Here is a 22,861-nt window from a genome sequence, read left to right as displayed (position 1 = left end):
TGTTTCTTTTATTGCTTGTTCAACTATCCCACTGTACCTCAAGATATTTGTTCCCACGGAACAAACTAAGTGTAGCCAGATGTGTACTGAAGTGTTCCTTAAAATACTGAAAAACATATAATAGTGGAATTATGCAACAATAGTTGTTTAAATTATGGTGTATTCAGTTAAAGAAAGAGAATTCAGCCACTAAAATTATGTACAGATGTATAATTATCATGATAGAAAATTGTTCATAATATATTATTAATTGGAAGAAAAACATTTATAAAGCAATGAATGAATGCTTTAAAAAAATGAATGCTTTAAAAAAATGAATATACAAAATGATGATCACTTTCTTTTTTAGTTACCAACCTTGGTTTCATGAAGCATGAATTTGAAACAGCGCCTACAAAAAAAGTTAGGTCTCTGATCTTTATATTCATGTACTACTTCATTCACATGTTCTAAGTGAAGAACAGCTCAATGATAACTGGGGCTCTCTCCCTGCAGACCTTGACGGTGGTAAGAACCAGGGGATGTAATTGAGGGAGAAGACCTGCTTACAGCCCACCCTTGCTGTGATGCAGGTTCCTTAGTACCAATTACTGTTTTCAGATGGAAGTGTAGCTGTGTCTACACTTAGATTTTTGTGGGTTTGACTACTATTTTTCAGTATATAGTTTGGACTTCTTTTCAAAGCACTCAGAACATTTATTTACCTCAAATAAAAGATTGTTTAAAGAACAAAGAGAAACTTTGAAGCTGTAAAAGAAGAGTGCTCAATGGACTGGAGGTTTAACTTTAGTAGATGGGTCAGCGATGAATGAATCAACACATAAAAGTCCCGTTCCATGATCTTTCCCTGATTTGCTTTTCAAAATTGTCCTCTTAACATTTCATTGGTTTTTGCTACTATGAATGGAAAGTAAAACTGGGTTTAATTATTTAATGGCATTTTCTGACTCCCTATGTTTTTGTACTTGCCAGATACACAACTACAATTTCACCTCAAGCCCTGAGTGGGTGAGTATGCGTTAGAAGCACAGAGGCTGATATAAGCAACAGTTATAAGGGATGGTAGGGTTTGGGTATTTACCTTACTCTTTTTGCCAAACTGTATTTTTTTATTTTTGGCTGCATTGGTCTTCGTCGCTGCGCACGGGCTTTCTCTAGTTGCGGCACGAGGGCTTCTCATTGCAGTGGCTTCTCTTGCTGTGGAGCACGGGCTCTAAGCACGCGGGCTTCAGCAGTTGTGGCACGCAGGCTCTAGAGCGCAGGCTCAGTAGTTGTGGTACACGGGCATAGCTGCTCCACAGCATGTGGGATCTTCCCGGACCAGGGCTCGAACCCGTGTCCCCTGCGTTGGCAGGCAGGTTCTTAACCACTGTGCCACCGGGGAAGCCCTGTATTTTCTAAGTTTTATGCTGTGCTAAACATGTATTATTTTCCTTTTTTAAAAGAGGAATTTATTTAACTAGTAAAAAATAACCAAAGGCAATTGCCTGCATATTTATCTGTTTATTTTTCCAGGCATTAAGGATGCCTTTCAGAAAAGATTAAAATGGCCTAAACGGATGCACATGACAAAAATAAACCCCAAACAATTATGAATACTTGTTTCTGTTGTCTAAAGGGAATTTTCTATATGAAAGCCATCTGACTGGATTTCAAGGAGGCAAATTAACACCCTACTTTACCTTTAGCACCTCTAGTTCTGTGAAGACAGCCATAAAAAAAATCTGCAGAAATATTCATAAAGACCTAGCTTCTCAGATACTACAAACTACAAACAAGCTGCGATCAAGGTCTTGCATTCTTTCCCTTCCCCAGCCCTCCACAAATACCTATTTGTGTAAGACTATACAGATTATTTCCCTGTAAAATAGGTTATACTAGATGATTTCTGAAACTCCTTCAAGCTCTATGCTTCTAACAGTTCAAAGGTTTCTAAATCATTTTCATAGAGGCCATGGTTAGAGGATGATGTTGCAATTAGGTAACTGTATTTCTTCACTTAGTCATTTTCTCTTCCTCGTACTAATTTAACTTTGTATGTTTAAAACTTAGCTCTAACCTAACTAATACGTTTAAAACTCACAATTTTAAGTCTCATCCCTATCCTTTCATGATTCTTAGAGGAGTGCACTAGAGCAGCCTCTGGGAATACAAAAACACTGCCCCGCTCTTGGGGGGGTCTGAATTTTTGGAGGTCAACAAGAAATTACTGCTATGTGCTAAGTGGTACAGCAGAGCAATGGACATGGTGCTGAGAACACAGAGGTGGCAACTACATTTGCTTAAAGGAAATGCGATTTCCTTTCCTTCCTATATCCATCAAAATACTTCTAAATTTACCTACTATCACCTGTAATTTGGGATTCTAGACTTTACACAATTAAAAAAATTCTTAAAGTGTTTTCATAACTGACCCTCTTTCTTGATTTATATAGTAAGTTCAGTGCTTCTGTGTATGTTCTGGCCTTAAACAATTATAAAAAAATAATGTGGTTTTCCTCAGGAGATCTTTATCTTTATAGGAGGAAGAATGGAGGAAATAAGATATTTCAATTCTGTGCCCTTTGCATTTGAAAATAATACAAGGTTTGTTATTATTAAAACCTATGTGTACTTATATTATTGACTTTATAATAAAGTACAACTAAAAAATAGCATGGTCTTTTTCTTACACTATATTAACAGTAATATTTCTTTGTGGTTCAACATTTAATACCTTTGGTCAAGATCTGCTATTACACATACCCCTGTTACCGTGTATAGTCATCTTACTGGATACCTACTTTACTTATCAATATTTCTATTTCTAATTATAATATGATTACTGTAAGCTGGTAGGTCTACTGCTCTAGTTTCCTAGCATTCAGCAGTTACGCAGCATCCTCCTTCTCTTCCTCTCACACTTGCGGTGTGAAGAGAATCTCTGTGGTCTGAATGTTGTGTTCCCCTAAAATTCCTATGTTGGAGTCCTAACCCCCACGGTGATGGTATTAGGAGGTGGGGCCTTTGGGAGGTGATTAGGTCATGAGAGCAGAGCCCTCATGAAGGGGATTGGTGCTCTTATAAAAAAGACCCCAATAAGGTCTTTAGCTGTACCATGTGAGGGTACAGCTAAAGGTGCTGTTTATGAACCAGAAAGTGGACAAAGAGTCAGTGCTTTGATTTTGGACTTCCCAGACTTCAAAACTGTGAGAAAGAAATTTCTGTTGTTTATGAGCCATCTAGTCTCTGGTATTCTGTTATAGCAGTCCAAACTGACTAAGACAATAATGTTCAAGGGCTTATAATTTTTTACTGTATTTCACTGGGCCTGACTTGTTCCTGCTTCAGCGAATCTTAAGAAACTGCGTCAATGGATCAAAGAAGTTCTACTGAGTAATACTTCAATTCTAGTAGCCTGAGTGTATTTCAGGGCCTGTTCATAATCTTGTACTTCTTGAAATATTTTATGTCATGTAGAACTTATAAAGTGTCACTAATAAAACTTCAAAAAGCTATATAAGAAAGTGTAAAAGACTCATGTCTCATAGCCAACCAAATGGGAGAGGGTCTACCATCATTCAGCAAATCTGTTAGTTGAACATCAAAAATATAATAAACTATCTCCAAATCCCCTGGAGCACATGCATTGTAGTTTTGTTGGTTTCCCAGTCCATTATCAATCATCACACATCACGCTATTCAACTGAAAGTGTGGGACATATATACTGCTACAGAAAATAGCTAGCATTTCCCTACTGCAGCCTGCTTCATATATCTATGTTCCATGCCTTGCTTTCTAGTTTCATTTTATCCTTTGATAAAACACTGAGGTAAAATAGAACAGGTATTATTTTAATTTTTCAGGTGAAAGAACAGATCCAGAAATGATAAATTTTTTGACCAGGGTCAAACAGAAGGTGATGGCATTTTGTCTAGGACCAAAATGCTCTAATTCCTACTTCAGTCTTTCCCTCCACACTGTTGTCTATTTGGAACTGTACCATTTTTTCTTTTGGGGGGCACTGTATTTTTTAAAAATTAATTAATTAATTTTTGGCTGTGTTGGGTCTTTGTTGCTGCGCACAGGCTTTCCCCAGTTGCAGTGAGCGGGGGCCACTCTTCATTGCGGTGCACATGCTCCAGGTGTGTGGGCTTCAGCAGCTGTGGCACATAGGCTCAGCAGTTGTGGCTCACGGGCTTCAGAGAGCAGCCTCAGTAGTTGTGGCGCACGGGCTTAGTTGCTCCACTGCATGTGGGATCCTCCCGGACCAGGGCGCGAATCCGTGTCCCCTGCATTGGCAGGCGGATTCCCAACCACTGTGCCACCAGGTAAGTCCCCTGGGGGCACTTTAAAAAGCACCAATGTAAGCATAAGAAAATGCCTGGATGAGGAATTCAGGGCTCTGGTTTGTGCTCAAAGGCATTAAGTTGACTATGTTTTCCATACGTCCTGAATCCTTGAATGACATAAGCTTTCCATGAGAGTATCCCTCATGTGTGGAGTATTAAAACAGATGCTTCAGGAGATAACCAAGAAATAGGTAGCTTCAGTATGTCTTAAAATTTGGCATTTCTATCTCAATTCCTCCTACTAAGCTAATAATAGATATCTAAAACTCTAACCTACAATCAGTTATATATGTTACTGCTTAGTCTTATCCAAGTATGAGGATTACAACATCTGAGTTTGCTTTTGAATCAGTCATAATTAGTACTTCAAGAACACCATTAAATTATAGAGATAACTACAGATGTTAAATTTATTTCAACTAGACATTACCTTATTGCAAAAATATTGTAAAAGTAGTTACATTAAAATTTGATATTACATAAAGAAAAATCATATTTTGGACTATATTGAGAATATAATGGCTTAATGCATTATAATTACCGCCAACATTTGTAAAGGAGTGAACAATTAATAATGATACTAGACAACCAAAGCTCCTTTTACTCTTAAGGGGTCTTCCTAAATATTAAAATTGAAAACAAACACTACATTTCACCACAGGTATATTTGGCTACCTTCTTAAGTTACTTCATGAAATAGGAAATGCAAAGACTAAATAAGTAGCTGTGGCAGATAGCTTAATGTTTTAAGAGCATGGGCTCTGGAGTCAGACAGCCTGGCAAGTGTTGTCATTTTACCAATTGTGTGACCTCAGGCAAATTACTTCATGCTCCCTGTGCCTCAGTTTCATCTGTAAAATGGGGATAATAATGGCAACTGTCTTGTGGGGATTTGGGAGAACTGTATGAGAAAATGCATGTAAAATACTCATGAGAGTAGGGGATACTTAATAAATAAACAAATAAATGCTTGATAGCATAAATACTTGATAAATATTACCTACTACTACTACCACTATCATTATTAGCCCCAAATTTACTAACTGATCATGCCTTTCATGGCTCACGGGCCCAGCCGCTCCGCGGCATGTGGGATCTTCCCGGACCGGGGCACGAACCCGTGTCCCCTGCATCGGCAGGCGGACTCTCAACCACTGCGCCACCAGGGAAGCCCTCATTCTATATTTTTATAAAATGTAAGGGGAAAATGCTATTCTATGGGATTTTAAATTCTTATTTCAAGTATTTATTGCACATCAGTAATACAACAGGTAGGATGTTAGACATAGGGCCTTGTAAACACCATGGGCTTTTTGTTACTGAGCGAGTTATATAGGAATGTAAAGGTATATATTGCCCTGAATTCTGGTAAAACATGTCACAATGTGAAAAATAAACCTATCAACAATGACGATGCAGCTGATCATTAATAAATATGAGTTCTATAAATAAAATCATGTTTAGTGTCAGTGGTAGACTGCTTTTCAGTTTAACTAAAATTCTCCCAGAGGTTTAGTTAACTACTTAGGAAGCACAAAAGATTGGAAAAGAGCATGGTTCTGATTCCTGGGTTTCACAGCGCTGTTCAACTTGGCACACAATAAGTGCTCAATGAAGATTTGTTTTACCTAAAACACTATGGCTGAAAAGCACTCCAGAGTTAATACTGATTCACAGGAGATACTGCCACCTAGTGAAAAATTAGGCTCATTACCTGGGATTACGGTATAATGCTGAGAACTTCCCAAATTAAGACTTGATCCTGCTTAAAATACTACACGTATATTCAATATGTGCCAGTATTCAGACTAGGTACCAGTAATAAAAAGACAAATAAGCCTCCAACTCTGCTTCCCACAAAGTATAGACAATATAAAGAAACTGCATACTCCACAGAGAGGCATAAAATAAATAGTTTTGTAGAAAAAAAAAGTTTGCATATTAGACAATCAAAAGCTAATATTTCAGGAAATCTGCTAAAAAGGCAGTTTAGTGTAGCAAATGAGAGCATGGACTCCAAGTCCAGCCTGTATGGATCCAAGTCCTGGCTCCCATAATGGGAATAATTATAATACCTATCTCATAAGATTATTGTGAAAACTTTAAAAAATATGGGTAAAGTGCTTAAAATAGTACCAGGAACATGGAAAATGCTTTGCAAGTATTAGACATAATTATCATTACATGTAGAACAGGATCCTAGAGATTGATTAATAACAGAACATTAATTGCTGAAGTCTAGCTTCATACATTTAATTCATTAGAAGCCGTTTCTGACTAGTACTCTGTTATTATGGGAATCCTAAAAGTACATTATTTGTGGTACACTGTGACTAAATTTTGTATTACTAGATGATTAACCCTTTCAACATCAGGCAAATAAAACTGCCTTCTGAAAGTAAAAATCATATTTCTTACCAAAAAAAGCAAAAAGTCAGTAGAATGAAAGACCCAAAAGACCACAACCTGAACACATGCTTAACAGGGAAAGATGCTTGCTGACTCTTCACAGATTTTGCTAGAACTGAAAGATGGATGATACATTTAGCTACCACTGTGGTCTCATTCACAGCCTATTTAACTGATAAAAAAAAAATGAGCTTGCTCCATTTTCCTTAAAAATTGCCTAAATGTATCAGCTGCTCTGATAAATACTATCTAAAAAATCATGTAACTGTTTTGTATCTTTCAAATTTTTTACCATTAAAACATTTATGTAAAACTAATTATAAACTTTATTTTCAGACAAGAAAGTGTGAGCAAAATAGTCCTGTGTTAAAAGATAAATAAAATATAAGGCAAAGGTATAATAGGTCAGTAATAAATGTTATAATTTTCATTGAAAAAATTTAAAGACTTCATGATTCTGGCCTGTATTTAATAAGCAAAATATTTTAGAGTCTGAAACAACTTTTCATTTTTTCATGGTTATACACCATTCACAAGAACTGTGCTAAATCTTGGATTGCCTGAGATCACATAACTTTTTCCTAAACTGCTTCTTTTTAAAAATAGGCAGCAAAGAGTTGGGAAAATGTGTTGAAACGTTGAGTGTTGTTTGTAAAGGTGTGTTAGTATATCAAAAATTGTGTTCTAAATACACTGCACAAAATACTTTTATTTAATATGTGTATTAACTGAACGTTTAAATTTCTAAAACACTCATGGAAATCCCTCATTTACATTAAGATACTGTGGACAGAACATAATGTCCTTAACTTTATGCATTTACTTTCTAATACGACTGACCTAGAAAGGTACCCACTCTAATAGATAAAAGGAAAAGGCTGACTAACAGAAAGAGTGAAAGAAAGGGAAAAAAACCTTTTTTTCCATTTCATTCCACACAGAGAGGCTTATCAGCATATTAAAACATAAGTTCCCATAGAGTCAAGTGTATACAGGTTGGATGAGCACGGTAACAACCCACTTTATCTTTTTTGTTTGTTTCAGTATAGTGCGTATCAGCTTACAAAGTACTTTCACAGTCCCTGTCTCACAGCACCCTCGCAAAAAAAATCTCTGAGGTAGGACAGATATTAGTAGTTGTAGGACCATTTACTAGATAGGGAAATGGAGCTTCAGGAAGGCAAGAGGCTCGTGCAAGGCCACTAAAGAAACAGAACCGAGCCTAAAACTAAATGTTTTTGAACTCCTAAACACTTGGCTCTTTCTACTTATGCTTCTAGAATGGACTTCTTAGTCTAAATGTCTATTGTCACAAAACCAAATGGACAAACCTAACTGGTCTAATCTACTGATGAACTTCTATCAAAGACAAAAAATAAACTAAAGAAAAAAGATGAGACTGGAGCTTTCAGCTGCAGTTTGTACTGAAAATTTCAAAAGCCTAAAAAGCAAAATAGAAATTCAATGAAAACTGTGGTGAAACTTCTGAAGAGCTTGAGGAAATTAATTGAGTGCCTATTTCCTATATAACAGTTCCCATTACAAAGTAAATAGGTATAACTCTTCTTTCTGTGAAGATTTAAAGTGTATAAAAGAGAGACCTGTTTCAGGACATATGTTTGAACTAGACAACAAACTTGGACGCTGGATGATTTGAGAAATCCACTTGTCTTTTCCCATAGTCAGGCAGTGTTTACTTTTGCTAAATTTGTTTGTAATAGTAAGTGGTATTGTGTTGTTTAACAGTTCCACCATCAGTAATACTGTTCTGTAAATCTGAATATGTGTCAGAGAAATTTATTATTTATTCTTTGTAAAATTCTTGAAAACAGGATAAATCTCAATTTTACACATTATTTTCTAATATAATTCACCTGTAAAGGCATAATAAAATCCATACTATGATCAAGAACTTCAGGTTTAGAGCTTAACTCAATTGTCTAACACTTAGCACTTATCACAAACATTAACCAATTCACACTGTATTAATGCAGTAAGCTTAACCAACTTGCATTTCATTAACTTAAAACACTCTGTCTAGATAGTTCCACAGCAATGTTACCTGTATACATATTTGCATATTTATGCATTTATGACATTGCGTGGAAGCCATCTTAGCTTAGCAAAAACAGTGAATGATATTATAAACAAAGCAGAGAGTAATAAAAACCATTTATTTTTGTACAATAATTAATATATGAAAAAATGGAACTGCAATTTTGAGAGTGTCAGCACTATCAATACCATGCAGAACAATGAAATCCTAATTTCAGGACAAAAATTAAAGAAATATATGAAAAATAGCATAAATCCAGATAATTCTAATAATGCCATACTATTTCTGAAAAATGTGTCCAAAGTCTTTATTTCCTTATTATTTTCCAAATTTATAGAATAGTGTAATTTTAGTGTAGAAAAAGATGTTAGATTTCTAATTCCAGATCTCATTTTCATTGACACTTGATTTTTTTGCCTTCTTTTATGTTAAGAAACTCTCAAAATTACAACTTATTTAAACTATGTGCTTTAGTAAAAAAGAAAAACAAATAGGAAATTAACTCAATATTCAACTAAAAACATTACAGATCCATATTTCCTAAATGTTATTTATCTTTTAATTTAGACATATTCCCAAATAATTTTTAGGTGAATTTTATTTAAATTGATTTACAAAGGAAGTGATGACTACCTTTCTGTGATTACAACCATTATGTGTACTTTTGATATTTAAACTCCATAATAATAGTGCTCATGAAAAAATAAAATGTTATAATAATAATATGATCTTTTTAAGTTGCTTGGCTTTCATAGTATATTCAAGACAGCTTTGTTAATACAAAGGATGACAGTTTTCACAGAGTTCATAATTTCTGGTTCAGTCTAAATGTAAAGGTTACTCTAAATATTCTCCTCTTATCAAGTGGTGGACTTACCATGGAAATCATAAATATATAGAAGAATTGGCTCATTCTGCCCAAACGCACAAAATGCAACCATATTTTCAAGCGGATGATAAGCAATATCTCGAATGGGTGACTTGAATGGCAGGTCAGAATACACTGCTACTTGTTCTCCTAAATAAGAAAAGACATTCAATAATTTGCACCATCTCAGATACTTCTCATTAGAAGATTATTGTGCAGCTTATTTAAAAAGATTTATAGTAAGTAATGATAAAGCTCACGTTATTTATATGAACACCTTAAAAACATATAAATATTTGAGTACCACTATATTAAATAATTATCTTTATTTTTCATTCTGTTGGCCCTCCTTTTTCTACTTCTCAGTCCAACCTCTTCACGGAGGTATTCAAGGCACGAAATAAAGACAAAGAGCTTGGAAGTAGAGAGACCTGACTCTGAGATCTGACAGAGCCGAGCAAATGACAACTAACAAAGAACTCCAGGGAGAACTAGGGGAGGAATGTCAGGATTAAAACTAAAGAAACTCTGGTTGGGAGAGGTTTAGTGAGGAATTAATTTTTTCTATTTTTCTTCCAGAGGCTGTTTGACATACCATCTGCTTTAAAGATGCATATGATAATTAATGACTAAAAGAGGCCTACAGCAGAAGTTTAAGTTTGAAAATCAGAATTCAAAAAGCAAAGAATCCAGTTCCACGGATTGCTGGGGAAAAGAGATTTATGAACACTTATGAACTGATGCTGAAGTATCAAAATATAGTAAGAAAAAAAAAAACTATAAGTGAACTGACTAGTCAAAAATGCCTAAAGGGAAAGACGAAGAAAATAAAAAGCTGAAGTCAAATACTTCTCCTTAAAGAAATTTTAAAGTAACTTTTATAAAATTCTTTCTACTGCTAAAAAAAAATGTTTATGTAGTTTTGGCTTTTCTTTTAAAAAGCAAGGTGAAGCACAAATGAATTGCCCAATAGAATAGCTTATGTTATTGAAAAAAAACTGAATTACAGGGCTTCCCTGGTGGCGCAGTGGTTGAGAGTCCGCCTGCCGATGCAGGGGACGTGGGTTCGTGCCCTGGTCCGGGAGGATCCCACATGCCGCTGAGCGGCTGGGCTCATGAGCCATGGGCGGTGAACCTGCGCGTCCGGAGCCTGTGCTCCGCAACGGGAGAGGCTACAACAGTGAGAGGCCCACGTACCACAAAAAAAAAACAAGAACAAACAAACCTGAATTACAGTAAAATTGCTATTAAGTTTCAGACATCCAAAACTGACAGGAGTATGTTTGTTTCTAATAAAAATGTAGAATGGTTAACCATTTGTATACCTAGTTGTACTCTAAATTCAGTGTATAATACTGTGTTTTGTATTACAGTCATCATTAAACACTTCTCTAAGTTCAACAATATCTCATTACCAGCAAGGAAAGAATAAACCTTGAATTACAATGTGAAATTCTAAATCCATGAAGATATCAAAACCATAAAGAACAGAATTTAATATAAATTTAGACTGCAGCTGAATTCCATTATCAGCTTTCCAATTTTGAAAAACATAACTGAGAACCTGAAATCAGAATTTCCTTGAAAATTACACCATAAAATTGTAGTTTTTATACTTCATCAAAAACAAAACAAACAAACTGTTTAAGTTCGATGAAATACTATTTACCTGTTTCTGGGTTCCAAACATATACTATACCATCCTCACTTCCAGCAAAGAGAAAAGTCCCACATGGTGTCAAAGTACTGTGAATCTTCTCTCGATAATTTGCTGCACCTACAAATTTCCTTGCTGCTAATCTAGGAGCCAAAAAGATTTTACAAATGAAACCTGTCTTACCCATTTAAAAGACTGGTGGCAGGAAAACTTTTAAATACTTCATTTGCATTTAACAAACAACTTGTGAGAATCTGTTATGCAGGATACATTCTATGATGGACGCAGAATAAAGAAGAGATAATCCCAGAGCTCAGGGAGCTTATAATTTAGCAGGAGAGAGAAGAAATGCATTAAAGTAAAATAGAAAGTGGATGTAGAAAGTGCCACAAAAGAACAGAAGGAGTACTTTTCAGATTTGGATAGGAGAGATGATTTCTAGCTATGGAGCAAAAGACTACTTTGGAAGTAGCATTTGTATTGGTTACTAAAAACTGAACAGAATTTTTATATTCTTATATTTTCTCCATGTGATAAAGTTTTAAAATCAAACAATGAATACTTGATCATTGCAGAAGTATTACACAAAACATTATTGAATCATCTATTAAATATGGTATATAACCTTCCAGGCTTTTTAACTTATGAATAATAACAGCTAACACTGTTTTAGTCCTTATTATGTGCCAGGTAGGTACTATTATCATCCCTGGTTTACAGAGAAGATATTACATATACTGCTCTGTTATCTGCTTTTTTCAGTCAACAATGAGTCATGAATAATGGCCACCATGTCAGAAAATAAAGATTACACATTATCATTTTAATAGGCATATACTATATCATTGTCTAAATGTATCTTAAGAAACTTTCTATTGTTGGATAACACTTAGGATGTTTCCAGCTTTCCCCTACCATCAATATGCTTTCTGTGAACAACCTTGTGTATATATATATTTTTGCACTGCCTCATAATTATTTTCTTAACATAAATAACTAAACCTAAGGTTACTGGGTCAAACACTTCTGCTACATCTGTTAATGTTTTAAGTACTTTACATGTATAAACTAGTTTATTCCTCACAAAACACTTATGAGGATGGTATATTATTTCTTCCATTTGAGTGATGAGGAAAGGGAGACACAGGGAGATTAATCAACTAGTAAGGGGTGGAACAGGCAGTATTTGACTGTAAGCAGTTTTCTTCTAGAGCCCAAGCATGATCATAGGCTGAATACTATATTGCTTAAAAAGAGAACAAACAAACTCTGCAGGCCTGGTCTTCTAAAGTCTGGCTCTAATTTCTGTTGGATTCTCTCTCAGCATTCCTTAGCAAGAAACCCATGCTCATACAGACTAACTCACTCTGCCCTGAATACAGCTTCTATTATTCTACCTCCAAACTTTATTCCAGGCTTTTCATGTTTTCCACCCTAGTGAGGACACTGCCATCTTGTCTAAATTCTACCCATCCTTCAAGATTGAGCTCAAAGACCAGTCTTGCCACAGAGTCTTTAACAGAAGACTATATTATAGCTATCAGCTTTACCGTTGCCATGAAAAATACAATCCTTTTATTATGTATTTATACTCATTAAAAATACTTATTGAGTACTTGCTATCTGTTAGGTATGACGTGGGTACGATGTATAGAAAAAAAAGAATAAGCAGATTCCTATCCTTGAAGATCTCACAATGAAGCCTAAATGTTTCGTATGTTATTTAGGAGGTAGTACAACTAGATTATAAATTCCTGATGAACAAATTCTGCTTATCATTCTCCTACAGCACCCATGCCAGTGTCTCAAACAGTTCTACATAAATACTGAAGGGCTTAATGGTTAGCCCTAAAGTGATGATTGCAGAATAAACTAACCTGGATTACCACATTTGCCTTCCTAAATACAATAACGAAATTTAATAAAATAGCTTTCTTCCATTTGTTTTACAGGAACTTTTAACGTCAAAACCAAAGCACAGGGCTTCCCTGGTGGCGCAGTGGTTGAGAGTCCACCTGCTGATGCAGGGGACTCAGGTTCGTGCCCCGGTCCAGGAAGATCCCACATGCCGCGGAGTGGCTGGGCCCGTGAGCCATGGCCGCTGAGCCTGTGCGTCCGGAGCCTGTGCTCCGCAACGGGAGAGGCCACAACAGTGAGAGGCCCATGTACCACAAAAAAAAAAAAAAAAAAAAACCAAAGCACACCAGAAGTCCATGCTGGTTTTCCTAGAACTCTGCTTCTGCCTTTTACGTTAAGAATATCTCTTTTCATTTGCCTCTTTTAGAAACAAAACAAAAAGGAAAAACAAGGATGTATGAATCAAAAGCCCTCTCATTCAGGCATGATAGTAGATCATAATACTATGTTAAACCAATATCATAGAGATAAAAGATATTTGATGGCAGTAGTTTCTTTCTTTTTATTGTGAAAATAAAAAACAATAGACTACATCTCAGCCTAAGAACTATTCACATTTTGGGTCAGATAATTGTTGCAGAGGCCTGTCTCATGCACTGCAGGATGCTCAGTGATATCTCTGGTCTCTATCCACCAGATACTGGAATAAACATTCAAAAGTGTTTCTAGACACTGCCAGAGGTCCCCTGAGGGACAAAATTCTCTAGTTGAGAACCACAGCTGCACTTTATAAATATGAATTAAATCATTACTTATTCTATGAGCACGTAACCTGCAAATACTGAAATATACTTACATTCGGAGATCCATAATTCTCAAAGTACTGTCTTTGGTATGAATTAACAAACGTTTTCCATTGGGATGAACCTCCAAGTAACTTATTGGAATCCCCTTAAACTCACTCTCTTTAATTTCCTAAAATGATTTTAAAAAAGATTATAAAATATTACCACTGTAAAGTTTGTCTACAGTTAAGCCCTTTTAAGTGTACAAATTTAATTTTAAGATGTCATTTTCAATTGCACAATACAGGATGTTTTAAAATTGTTAGCAAAATTATTCCAAGTAACTTCAGGTTAAGGACAAAAATAAAGCTGCTAAAATGTATTTTTTGGTTGTTATGTAACACCATATTTAATTAGTGTTTTTGTAGTATATTCCCAAACAAGAAGCACTTTCTACAAACACATCTTCTAACACTACACTGTCTGTTTATCATCAGATAAGAAACTTTCCAATTTTTATAAATTCAAAATTAAGTATAGAATTAGCTCTCAAGTTCTATTTTAGTCTCAGATTATTTCTCCATACATCTATTTCCACTTGTCCTGAAAAAGGTAAATTATCAGCATCTTATTCTGAAATAACTTAGTTTAGATAGTAATTTTTTTTGTTTGGATACTTAAGGCAGCTAAATCTTCTACTTATAGAAGAAGACTATAAGTAGGCCTGATTAATGATGTCAAGAAAGACACAAACACTGAAGGAGAATCTGCCTGAACAAGCCGTGTATAAGGACAATTTCCAAAGGTTCTTGTTTCCATTACCAGGAGAAAGAAAAAAACTGCAAATGCACAACTGCTTAAACTAAAGTCTAAAGAGTCAAGAGAGGGTCTGCTTTAACCTGTAGGCAGAATTCTGAATTAGCCTTCTTCTCCCTCGAGGACCCCTTATTATTCTTGCTCGCTTCTCTTAGAGGGTCTCCTCTTCAGAGGTGGGTTGGCACCAGCTGAGGTGGGGTACAAACTGCTACAATCCTAGTATCAGCAGCTGAGCCCCTCCTACCGCTATTTGGTGCTAAAACCTGCTGTCAGCTTTTTACAAGTTACAGAATAAAGTCAAATACTGATACCACAGATGGGGATTTTACTGAGCCCAACTACAATGATTTGGAGGTGGAGATGCACTACTGAAGGTGTGAGCAATTGAAGCACCACTTACACAGATGCAAATGTGCAAAATCAAAACCAAGGCTGCATAACAAGTTAAGTGTTAGGTACAGGTTTGAGAAAGCTGCTGGTAGATTCAGTGTTTGTAGTATCTGTTAATGAGTTCCTTCATATTTTTATCATATTCATGCTCAAGCCCTAGTTCTAAAGACCACACGCTATACCAAGGAGTGTGTGCAACAGCACATGGACACCTCATCTTAAGGGACAGATGTGTATAACCCAGCATCCTTCCCCCCACTGCTGGCTGAAGAGAACCAAGTAAGAAATCGCAGTCTCCCATCTGTCCTAGGACATAAGCTACTAAAAAGACATCCCAGCTCATTTCCTAACTTTCTATTTTCGACTGTCTCAAGTAACCACCAGGAGGCAGATTTCCAAGGTATATTTGCCTTTTGGTTACTATATTGAGGTAAAGAAACACATGATTTTTAATACAAATAATACACTGCATTGTAGACTCAAATGATTAGAAATGGTGCCTTTGGAGCCTTGCCAATCCTTTAGGTATCAATATATAAGTAATTAGAAAGTTCTTTTCGAAGTGTGTGAAATTAGGCTACAACATGAATCCCAAACCATCATTCATTAATCTGACAGACTAGATGAGAATGACTAAAAATAGAATAGACTGGTTTTTAAACAGATCTGACAGACTCAACAGATTTAACTAAAGTTCCTGGAAATTCTTTTTCATGTAGAATGTCTTTTTTTCAAACAGGGACAATTACAATCTATTATGAAGAAGAACAAAACTGAAGAACACAGGTATAGCATGTAAGACAAAAATTATATCAATACATATAAAAACAACTCAGGTTTAATGATTCATTTTGTATTTTTAACTTAAACATACTAAATATGCACCAACAAAGTTGCTTGGTATACAAGCCATCTTTAAAACACTCTGCTTCAAAAATGAGATCATTCATTTGTTTCGGCCAATTTAGTATATCTCAAATGAAACAATTACTGTGATTAAATGATAGGCCCTCTCATACTTATATAATCTTGATCACATAATTTTGAGGGATAGCACTGTTAACAAAACCTTGAGCACAGTGTTTTTAGTGATGTTATTAGACCAAGAAAAAAATAATATGAATAGCGAAAATATAAGTTATTATGTATAGATGGTGATATAACATATACCTCATTTTGTATAAATTTCAGTAATGGATCCCTGAATACCACAGGGCAAATTAGGGCTCAAAAAAAAAGAAACAAAAGCCTGGCCAAAATGAAGAAAATTTCACTACGTCACTATATTATCAATTAGCCATCAGGAAGACATGATAATTGACTTCTCAGGGACTGAGAAAAATTTAATTTCTTTGAAAAGAACGAACGGAATGTCCTGACATCTTTTTTTTTTTTAACATCTTTATTGGAGTATAATTGCTTTACAATGGTGTGTTAGTTTCTGCTTTATAACAAAGTGAATCTGTCCTGACATCTTAAAGTCATGCGGTTCAATTTTTTCCCCCCATTTCTTTAATTAAATCCCCAAATATGAAATGGCTCTATACCTTATTTACACTCCAGTGACGCACTGAGTGTTGCACATCATTAACTTTGACATATGTATTCCAAACAACAATCACGCCTGTGCAGTCTCCTGAATACATGTGATGACCTATTTAAAAAAATAAAATTACTTACGTATAAATGTCACAGAGAGGTTGAAACAAATATTATGAAATTGGGAAAACACATCCCAATAAAACAAAGAATTGAAGGGCTAGTAAAAGGCATTACAGTTTTTAAAAAGTCCAAAAGGCAAACAATCAGATCCCAACTATCTTTAAATGAATTCTTCACCCTTTTGAATTATTTTTGATGATTTATTTCCCTTTGTCACCTACCTGAATTTGAATACAAAAAGAAATGAGCATCTCAGTTTATGTGTATGTGGCTCAAATTCCAAAGCTAAACAAATTATTTGAAATATCCAAAACGATCTGTATTGCTCACCTTTATTAACCTATATAATCTATTTTATATCCCTGGAAAAACACCTATACTCTAATATATACTGTTAGCATAATACCTGAGACCTGGTAGGAACTCAAAAAATGACCAGGGAATGAATAAATTAATAAATAACAGGTGCTTCAGTTCAGCATCATTTCTTAGAGTCAAACCATCTTACAGTTGAATGGGACCTCAGAGATCATCAGATTCAACTTCATAACCCGTCAGGAATATCTTACAAACCATTATGAACAGATGGTTGTTCAGCAACTGTGAATGTAATATTTTACACAAAAGCAGCTTATTCAACTGATGAAATGCTCTGTATATTAGAATGTTCTTTCTAATTCTAAGCAAAGAAAATTTGTTTCTTGCAGCTTTGGCCCTACTTCTACCTACAGAGCGACGTAGAAGGACTTCTCTTTTTTCCACATCTTAACCAAATATTTGAAGAAATTCTTCATCTCTCTTTTATGAGCTACTTCTATTATGACAGAATTTTCAGACGCCTTTCTATCCTTGGTTGACCTTTCCTGAATGTGTTCCTACTTATAAACATCCTTATGGTTGAACTGAGTACATTAGCAGTATTATCATTTTGATCTGGATCCCATACCAATTTATTATAGCTATACACACCTAGTATGTGAAATAATAGAAAAGGTGACTATTTAATAATGAATTTCTTTATTATTCCAGCTGACAAAATAACCTATATTTTATGTCCTTTAAACACTGTCCATAATACTCATATTCTAAGATTAAACCTTTAAATAATTGCAAATCTCCCTTCTATATGTTTCTGTACTTTAAAAAAAATCCTGTTGCTACATTTAAAATATATATTTTCAATATTCCTCTGGGATTTCCACCCCCCATCTTCCTCATTTTTACCCTTTACATAAAACGGCCCTTTAAAAAACCTACTAAGGGAATAATCACCAATCCAATAAAATATATTTTGCAATTTGGAACAGGACTGGTTGTTACAGCAAAGATTAGTTGAATCAAAGTGTTTAGAAATTTATTGACTTCAAAATTAACTAACAATTCCCTCAGTGCCAAATTTATGCCAAGGTCTATCATATGATCTTCAAAATATGCATAAATCTAAATATGCACAAACATTTAATTTTATCTGATACATAAAGTCACCCTCAAGCTTAAATAATTATTATCCTAGTGAAACAGAAAATTTTTCAAAATTCTTCATGTAACTAGCCTTACTGGCATATATTCTTGGACATACCTTCAATATCAAAACAGAGAGAGTTGATGAAACTCTTGTGAGCGTCAAACTGTCGGATTAATATGGCAGGATCCTCTCTCATATCAACTTTCCATATACGTATCACAGAATCATAGCATCCTGTAACCACCAGCTCTTTTACAGCTGGGTGGAATTTAGCCGTGTAAACAAAAGAAGGATGAGGTAAAACTCTGAAAGTATTTGTATTGTTTATTTCATTTTTCCATATCCTGGAAAAGGATAAAAAAGTTACATATTGCTTCTGAAAGGTAGACATTTCTCTAAGAACCAATATGGGCAATGGACTTTATAAAAGTAAGCAAGTTACAACAACCAGTGGTAAATTTTATAACAGTAAAAATAATGTGATGACATTATTTGATAGCCAGAGTTCTTTCAGTTTGACAAAGCTATTTCTTATAGTTATTTTCAAGCATAATGGTTAATTCCTCTACTAATTGTAATCTATACTGTAAAATGAAAAAACTGTACTTGTATATGTCTGTACTTTTTAAACCTACCTATTTTTGGCACTGAGTAAACACATTGGATAGTTGGTAAAATACTGCATTTAAGTAAAAAACAAAACAGAGGGAGAAATTTCAATGATTTCCCATTTAGGCTGTGTATATTGTTTTTCCAAAGTGCTTACAGTTGAGGGTTTAGAGAATAGGGTACTCTATTAACTTTATATTTGTAATTTCAAAGCATAGATAATGAACATAAACATTTCAAAGACTTAGAAGGCACATTGAAATTACTATATAAATACTTGAGTAAAATAACATTAAAATCATTACAATATTTTATAGAAAACAGGCTATCTAACATCGAGCACTCACTTTATGTTTAATACTCTTGTTATCTCTTCCTTTATATAATAGGTGATTTAAAAGAAATTAATATTGTTATTGCTACAGTCTTGACAAGAGTAAACTCTAAGAGTTAAACTATCATGTTAGATACTCTGCAAGTCAATATGCAAAAACAGGCAAAATCTAGGAACAAACAGGTGCTTTGTGAGTGTGAAGCACTCGATTTTTAAAAATTTAAGTTATCAGAATTAGAAGAATTTATTAACTTTTTAATATGGGGATTTATAGTTCATCCTTTTAATTACTGTCTAAGAACTGAAGCAAATTAAGTCTTTTTCAAAATTATCTATAAAAAAATACAGTTGCTATTCAAGAATAACATTCTATAAGTTTTCTCAGCAGCTGCTTAAAATACAGGATATGATCTTTAATTACTAAGAATCCAACCTAATAAATGAAGGAAGTGAAAGAACATGTTTTCAAGTAAAAGTAAAGCATGTGTGTCACTGCATAAACATTTTTACCACAGTGATACTTTCAATGAACATATGTAACATGAAATATAGTACTTATAGAAAGAACAAAATCACTAATTTGGAGGGAATATTAAGGAGAATGCTAAAAGATAAAAACTTCAGTGGGCTGCTAATAAATCTCAGCGGCATTATCTGAAATACTATATAACAAGAAGAAATGAAGCAACTGTACCTTAAAAACAGCTCAATATAATTAGAACAGACACAATATCTTAAAATAAAAATGAAGCTTTTTACATAAAAGCGGAATCGGTACCAATGATGGCTTTCATCACCCAAGCAATGGTAGAATCCAAGATCAAAAGAAATGTATTAATGGGTTTGTGAAAAAAAATCAGATTGACCGTAGACAGAGAAGAATGGTGATATACAAATCTGTAAAGACCAGATGAACACACACAAAAATTATCAGAATTAGGAAAGAAAAAAGACATTCCAAAGTTAAAACAGTATGTGTGAAGAGAGGGCAGAGTGGGGCCTTCTGGGTCTATCTGGGAGCCATTACACATGGATAAGTCTTTCTGATTATATTAGGAGCTGCTGATCTGTAGTGTTCTCAAATTATACTGAAGATAACTAAAGACGGAGATTTAGGTTAAGCCCATCTGGCAGAGAGCTAACCAGTGGAAAACAGTTACTCAGGAGACGCTAACAATCACAGGTGACAGTGACCCCAGAGGATAACAGAAGACCTGGGCAGAAACCCGAACTCCTGCCACTTCTGAGCATTAGCAACTCTGGTTCTCTTCCTTTTGACTTTAGTTCATTCAGTGTAAGTATTCTTCACCTCTTTCAAAAACCTCACTGTCTTTTTTGTTCTAGCCACAGTGTTTCTCTCTTCACTCAGTTAATCCTTCACAACAGTATTTTTAGGATGTAAAGGGTCCTAAATTAGTATCAACTTCCAAGCTACATAAAGAAAAAAATATCCTTTACTACAATATATGCTGTGCGAGGAAACCCAAGTTGACTTCAAGAAATGGTAAAATCTGAGCTGGGTTTTAAATGATGACTAGGAGCCCACCCTGGCTTATAAAAGGCATTTAGACATGTGTTGAGTGAATGAGTTGGGCAGGAAGGGGAGGAGAAGGGCATGCATGTCAGCATAGGAAGAGCCCACAGGTAACATGGAGATGCCAAAGAAGATAAGATGCTAAAGGTATTTCAAAAGATTGTGTGGGTGAGGCGGAGGGTACATGGGAAGTGCACAAGGGACGACAGAAGGTCAATGAGGGTCATGCCTGTCATGCCACACTAAGGAACTGGAATATTTTCCAAAGCTCAAAGATTTTTAAAGTCAAGACATTATGAAAGATGGTTTTGGAAAGAAGTTTAGCATAGCAGGGATGGAGGAGCTAGAGGGTGAACACTGGGAAAGCTTAGCAGCAACAGTTTAAGCAAAAGATAACAAGGACTTGAATTAAGGCAACAGCAGTGAGGATGGAAAGAATGTGACAGAATGTGAGACTTTTAGGAGGTAGAATTAATATAATTTAGAACTACCTGTATGTAGAAAAGAAACATGAGTACTACCCTGAGTTCCCAGCTTGGGAGACAGGGTGGATAAGGATGCCATTAAAACTATATGAGGGCTAAAAAAGGAAAACAAAATTTGGTGATTTCCGTTATGGATCTGAGGTGCCATTGGGCAATCCAGACAGAAGTGTGTAATACAAAGTTGAATTCGGAAAAAGATAAGGAGCTCCAAGTCATTAGCATGTAAGTGAGATTCAAAGCCAAGGAGATGAGAGAGACCAGGATAAGCACACCAAACCACAGAAGACATCGAATAAAGGATCTTGGGGATAAGCATTTACAGAGAACAGGCAGAAGAAAAGGAACAAGAGAATGAGAATTGGTCAGACTGATAAAAAGAAAAGAGAAGAGGTTGTCAATGAAAACCATGACTTGAAAATATTTCAAGACTGGTCAATAATGAATTATTGCAGTGAAGGCGAACAGGGTAAGGACTAAAACTAGCCAGTGGGTCCAAAAATTAGTAAGAAACTGCAGCTCTCTCAAAGGAAGTTTATATAGCACGCTGGAAGTGAAAGCCAGACTAACTGGGGGAAAGTAAAGACAGTGTGTATAGGATGCTTCTTGATGGTGTAGAAAGAAAAATAATGTGGTCGCCTGAAAGGCAGGAGGAGTTTAGAAAAAGATTTCCTTAAGATAAGGAGATTTGAACATACTTCTAAGATGAGAGGAAAAAATCAATAGAGGAAGATACTAAAGAGACAACAGAGGTAGGAAATAAATGTAACAGATTAAAAAAGTAACTTTTAAAATATTTTATTGTGATACTTATTAAATTGGAAGGGGCTAAATTATTTTCAAAACTGACATTTTGAACAATGCAAATAGTTGACAATCTATTAAGCTCTTAAAACATAAGGTGCATATTCATTTACTGACCCTACACTGTGCATTGAGCAGTACCATGTCCTGGCCTCTGCATCCAGCTAACAGTGGAGGTGGAATCCCTGCCATCAAGAGTTTATATTCCAGGAAAACTCTCAGTTCTTTAAGAACTTCATCTCAAAATATTAGTCAAAGAGTGTACAAAATGATCATTTAAAGACAGTGAGGACTAGAAACATTATATATTACATAAACGAAATATATTTAACAGAATGCCTTTATGAAAAACGTTTTCATTACTTCTTATTTAATCAGTGAGTCTGTATGATGCATGTTTATGATGGTTCCTTGATAAGCAAAACATCACTGAAGCATAAGAGTAGTTTTATCACTTTATATTCATTCTCTCTGCTTTCTTTGAGGGCAAGCAGCATACACAGCGAGTACTTCTCAAGGATACTAACCTGGCAGTGCCATCAGATGACGCAGTAAGAATATAGCGATCATCTTTTGACCAGCAAAGATCATAAATGATATTGAGGTGGCCACACAATTCTCTCATGAAACGTCCAGAAGGAATTTCATATACTAATGAAAATATTCAAAAATTAGTATGTTTCCAGACAGAGGATTCTTAACTGAATAACATAAAAATTCATAATTTATAATCATTTGTATACCAGGTAAGCACTGTCTGTAAGAATATTATCACCAAAGACATATTCAGTATTAAAAAAT

General features: G+C 35.0%; 1 protein-coding gene across 3 annotated transcripts in view; it reads right to left on the bottom strand.

Moving 5' to 3' along the window:
- AHI1 (Abelson helper integration site 1) overlaps positions 1–22,861 on the bottom strand; it is a 204,351-nt gene that overhangs the window by 133,024 nt on the left and 48,466 nt on the right. For all 3 annotated transcript variants that reach the window (XM_024759139.1, XM_024759138.1, XM_024759140.1), the window contains 6 exons: positions 22,588–22,711; positions 18,412–18,641; positions 16,718–16,824; positions 14,036–14,154; positions 11,335–11,465; positions 9,675–9,815 (listed from right to left, as the gene is read on the bottom strand). In XM_024759139.1, coding sequence (XP_024614907.1) covers positions 9,675–9,815; positions 11,335–11,465; positions 14,036–14,154; positions 16,718–16,824; positions 18,412–18,641; positions 22,588–22,711 — 852 coding nt within the window. The remainder of the gene's footprint in view (positions 1–9,674; positions 9,816–11,334; positions 11,466–14,035; positions 14,155–16,717; positions 16,825–18,411; positions 18,642–22,587; positions 22,712–22,861) is intronic.

Source organism: Neophocaena asiaeorientalis, unplaced genomic scaffold (assembly GCF_003031525.2).
Source record: "Neophocaena asiaeorientalis asiaeorientalis breed wild unplaced genomic scaffold, Neophocaena_asiaeorientalis_V1.1 scaffold5, whole genome shotgun sequence".
NCBI lineage: Eukaryota > Metazoa > Chordata > Mammalia > Artiodactyla > Phocoenidae > Neophocaena > Neophocaena asiaeorientalis.
The sequence above is the reverse complement of the archived record's forward strand: the minus strand, read 5'-3'. Positions and strand labels throughout refer to the sequence as shown.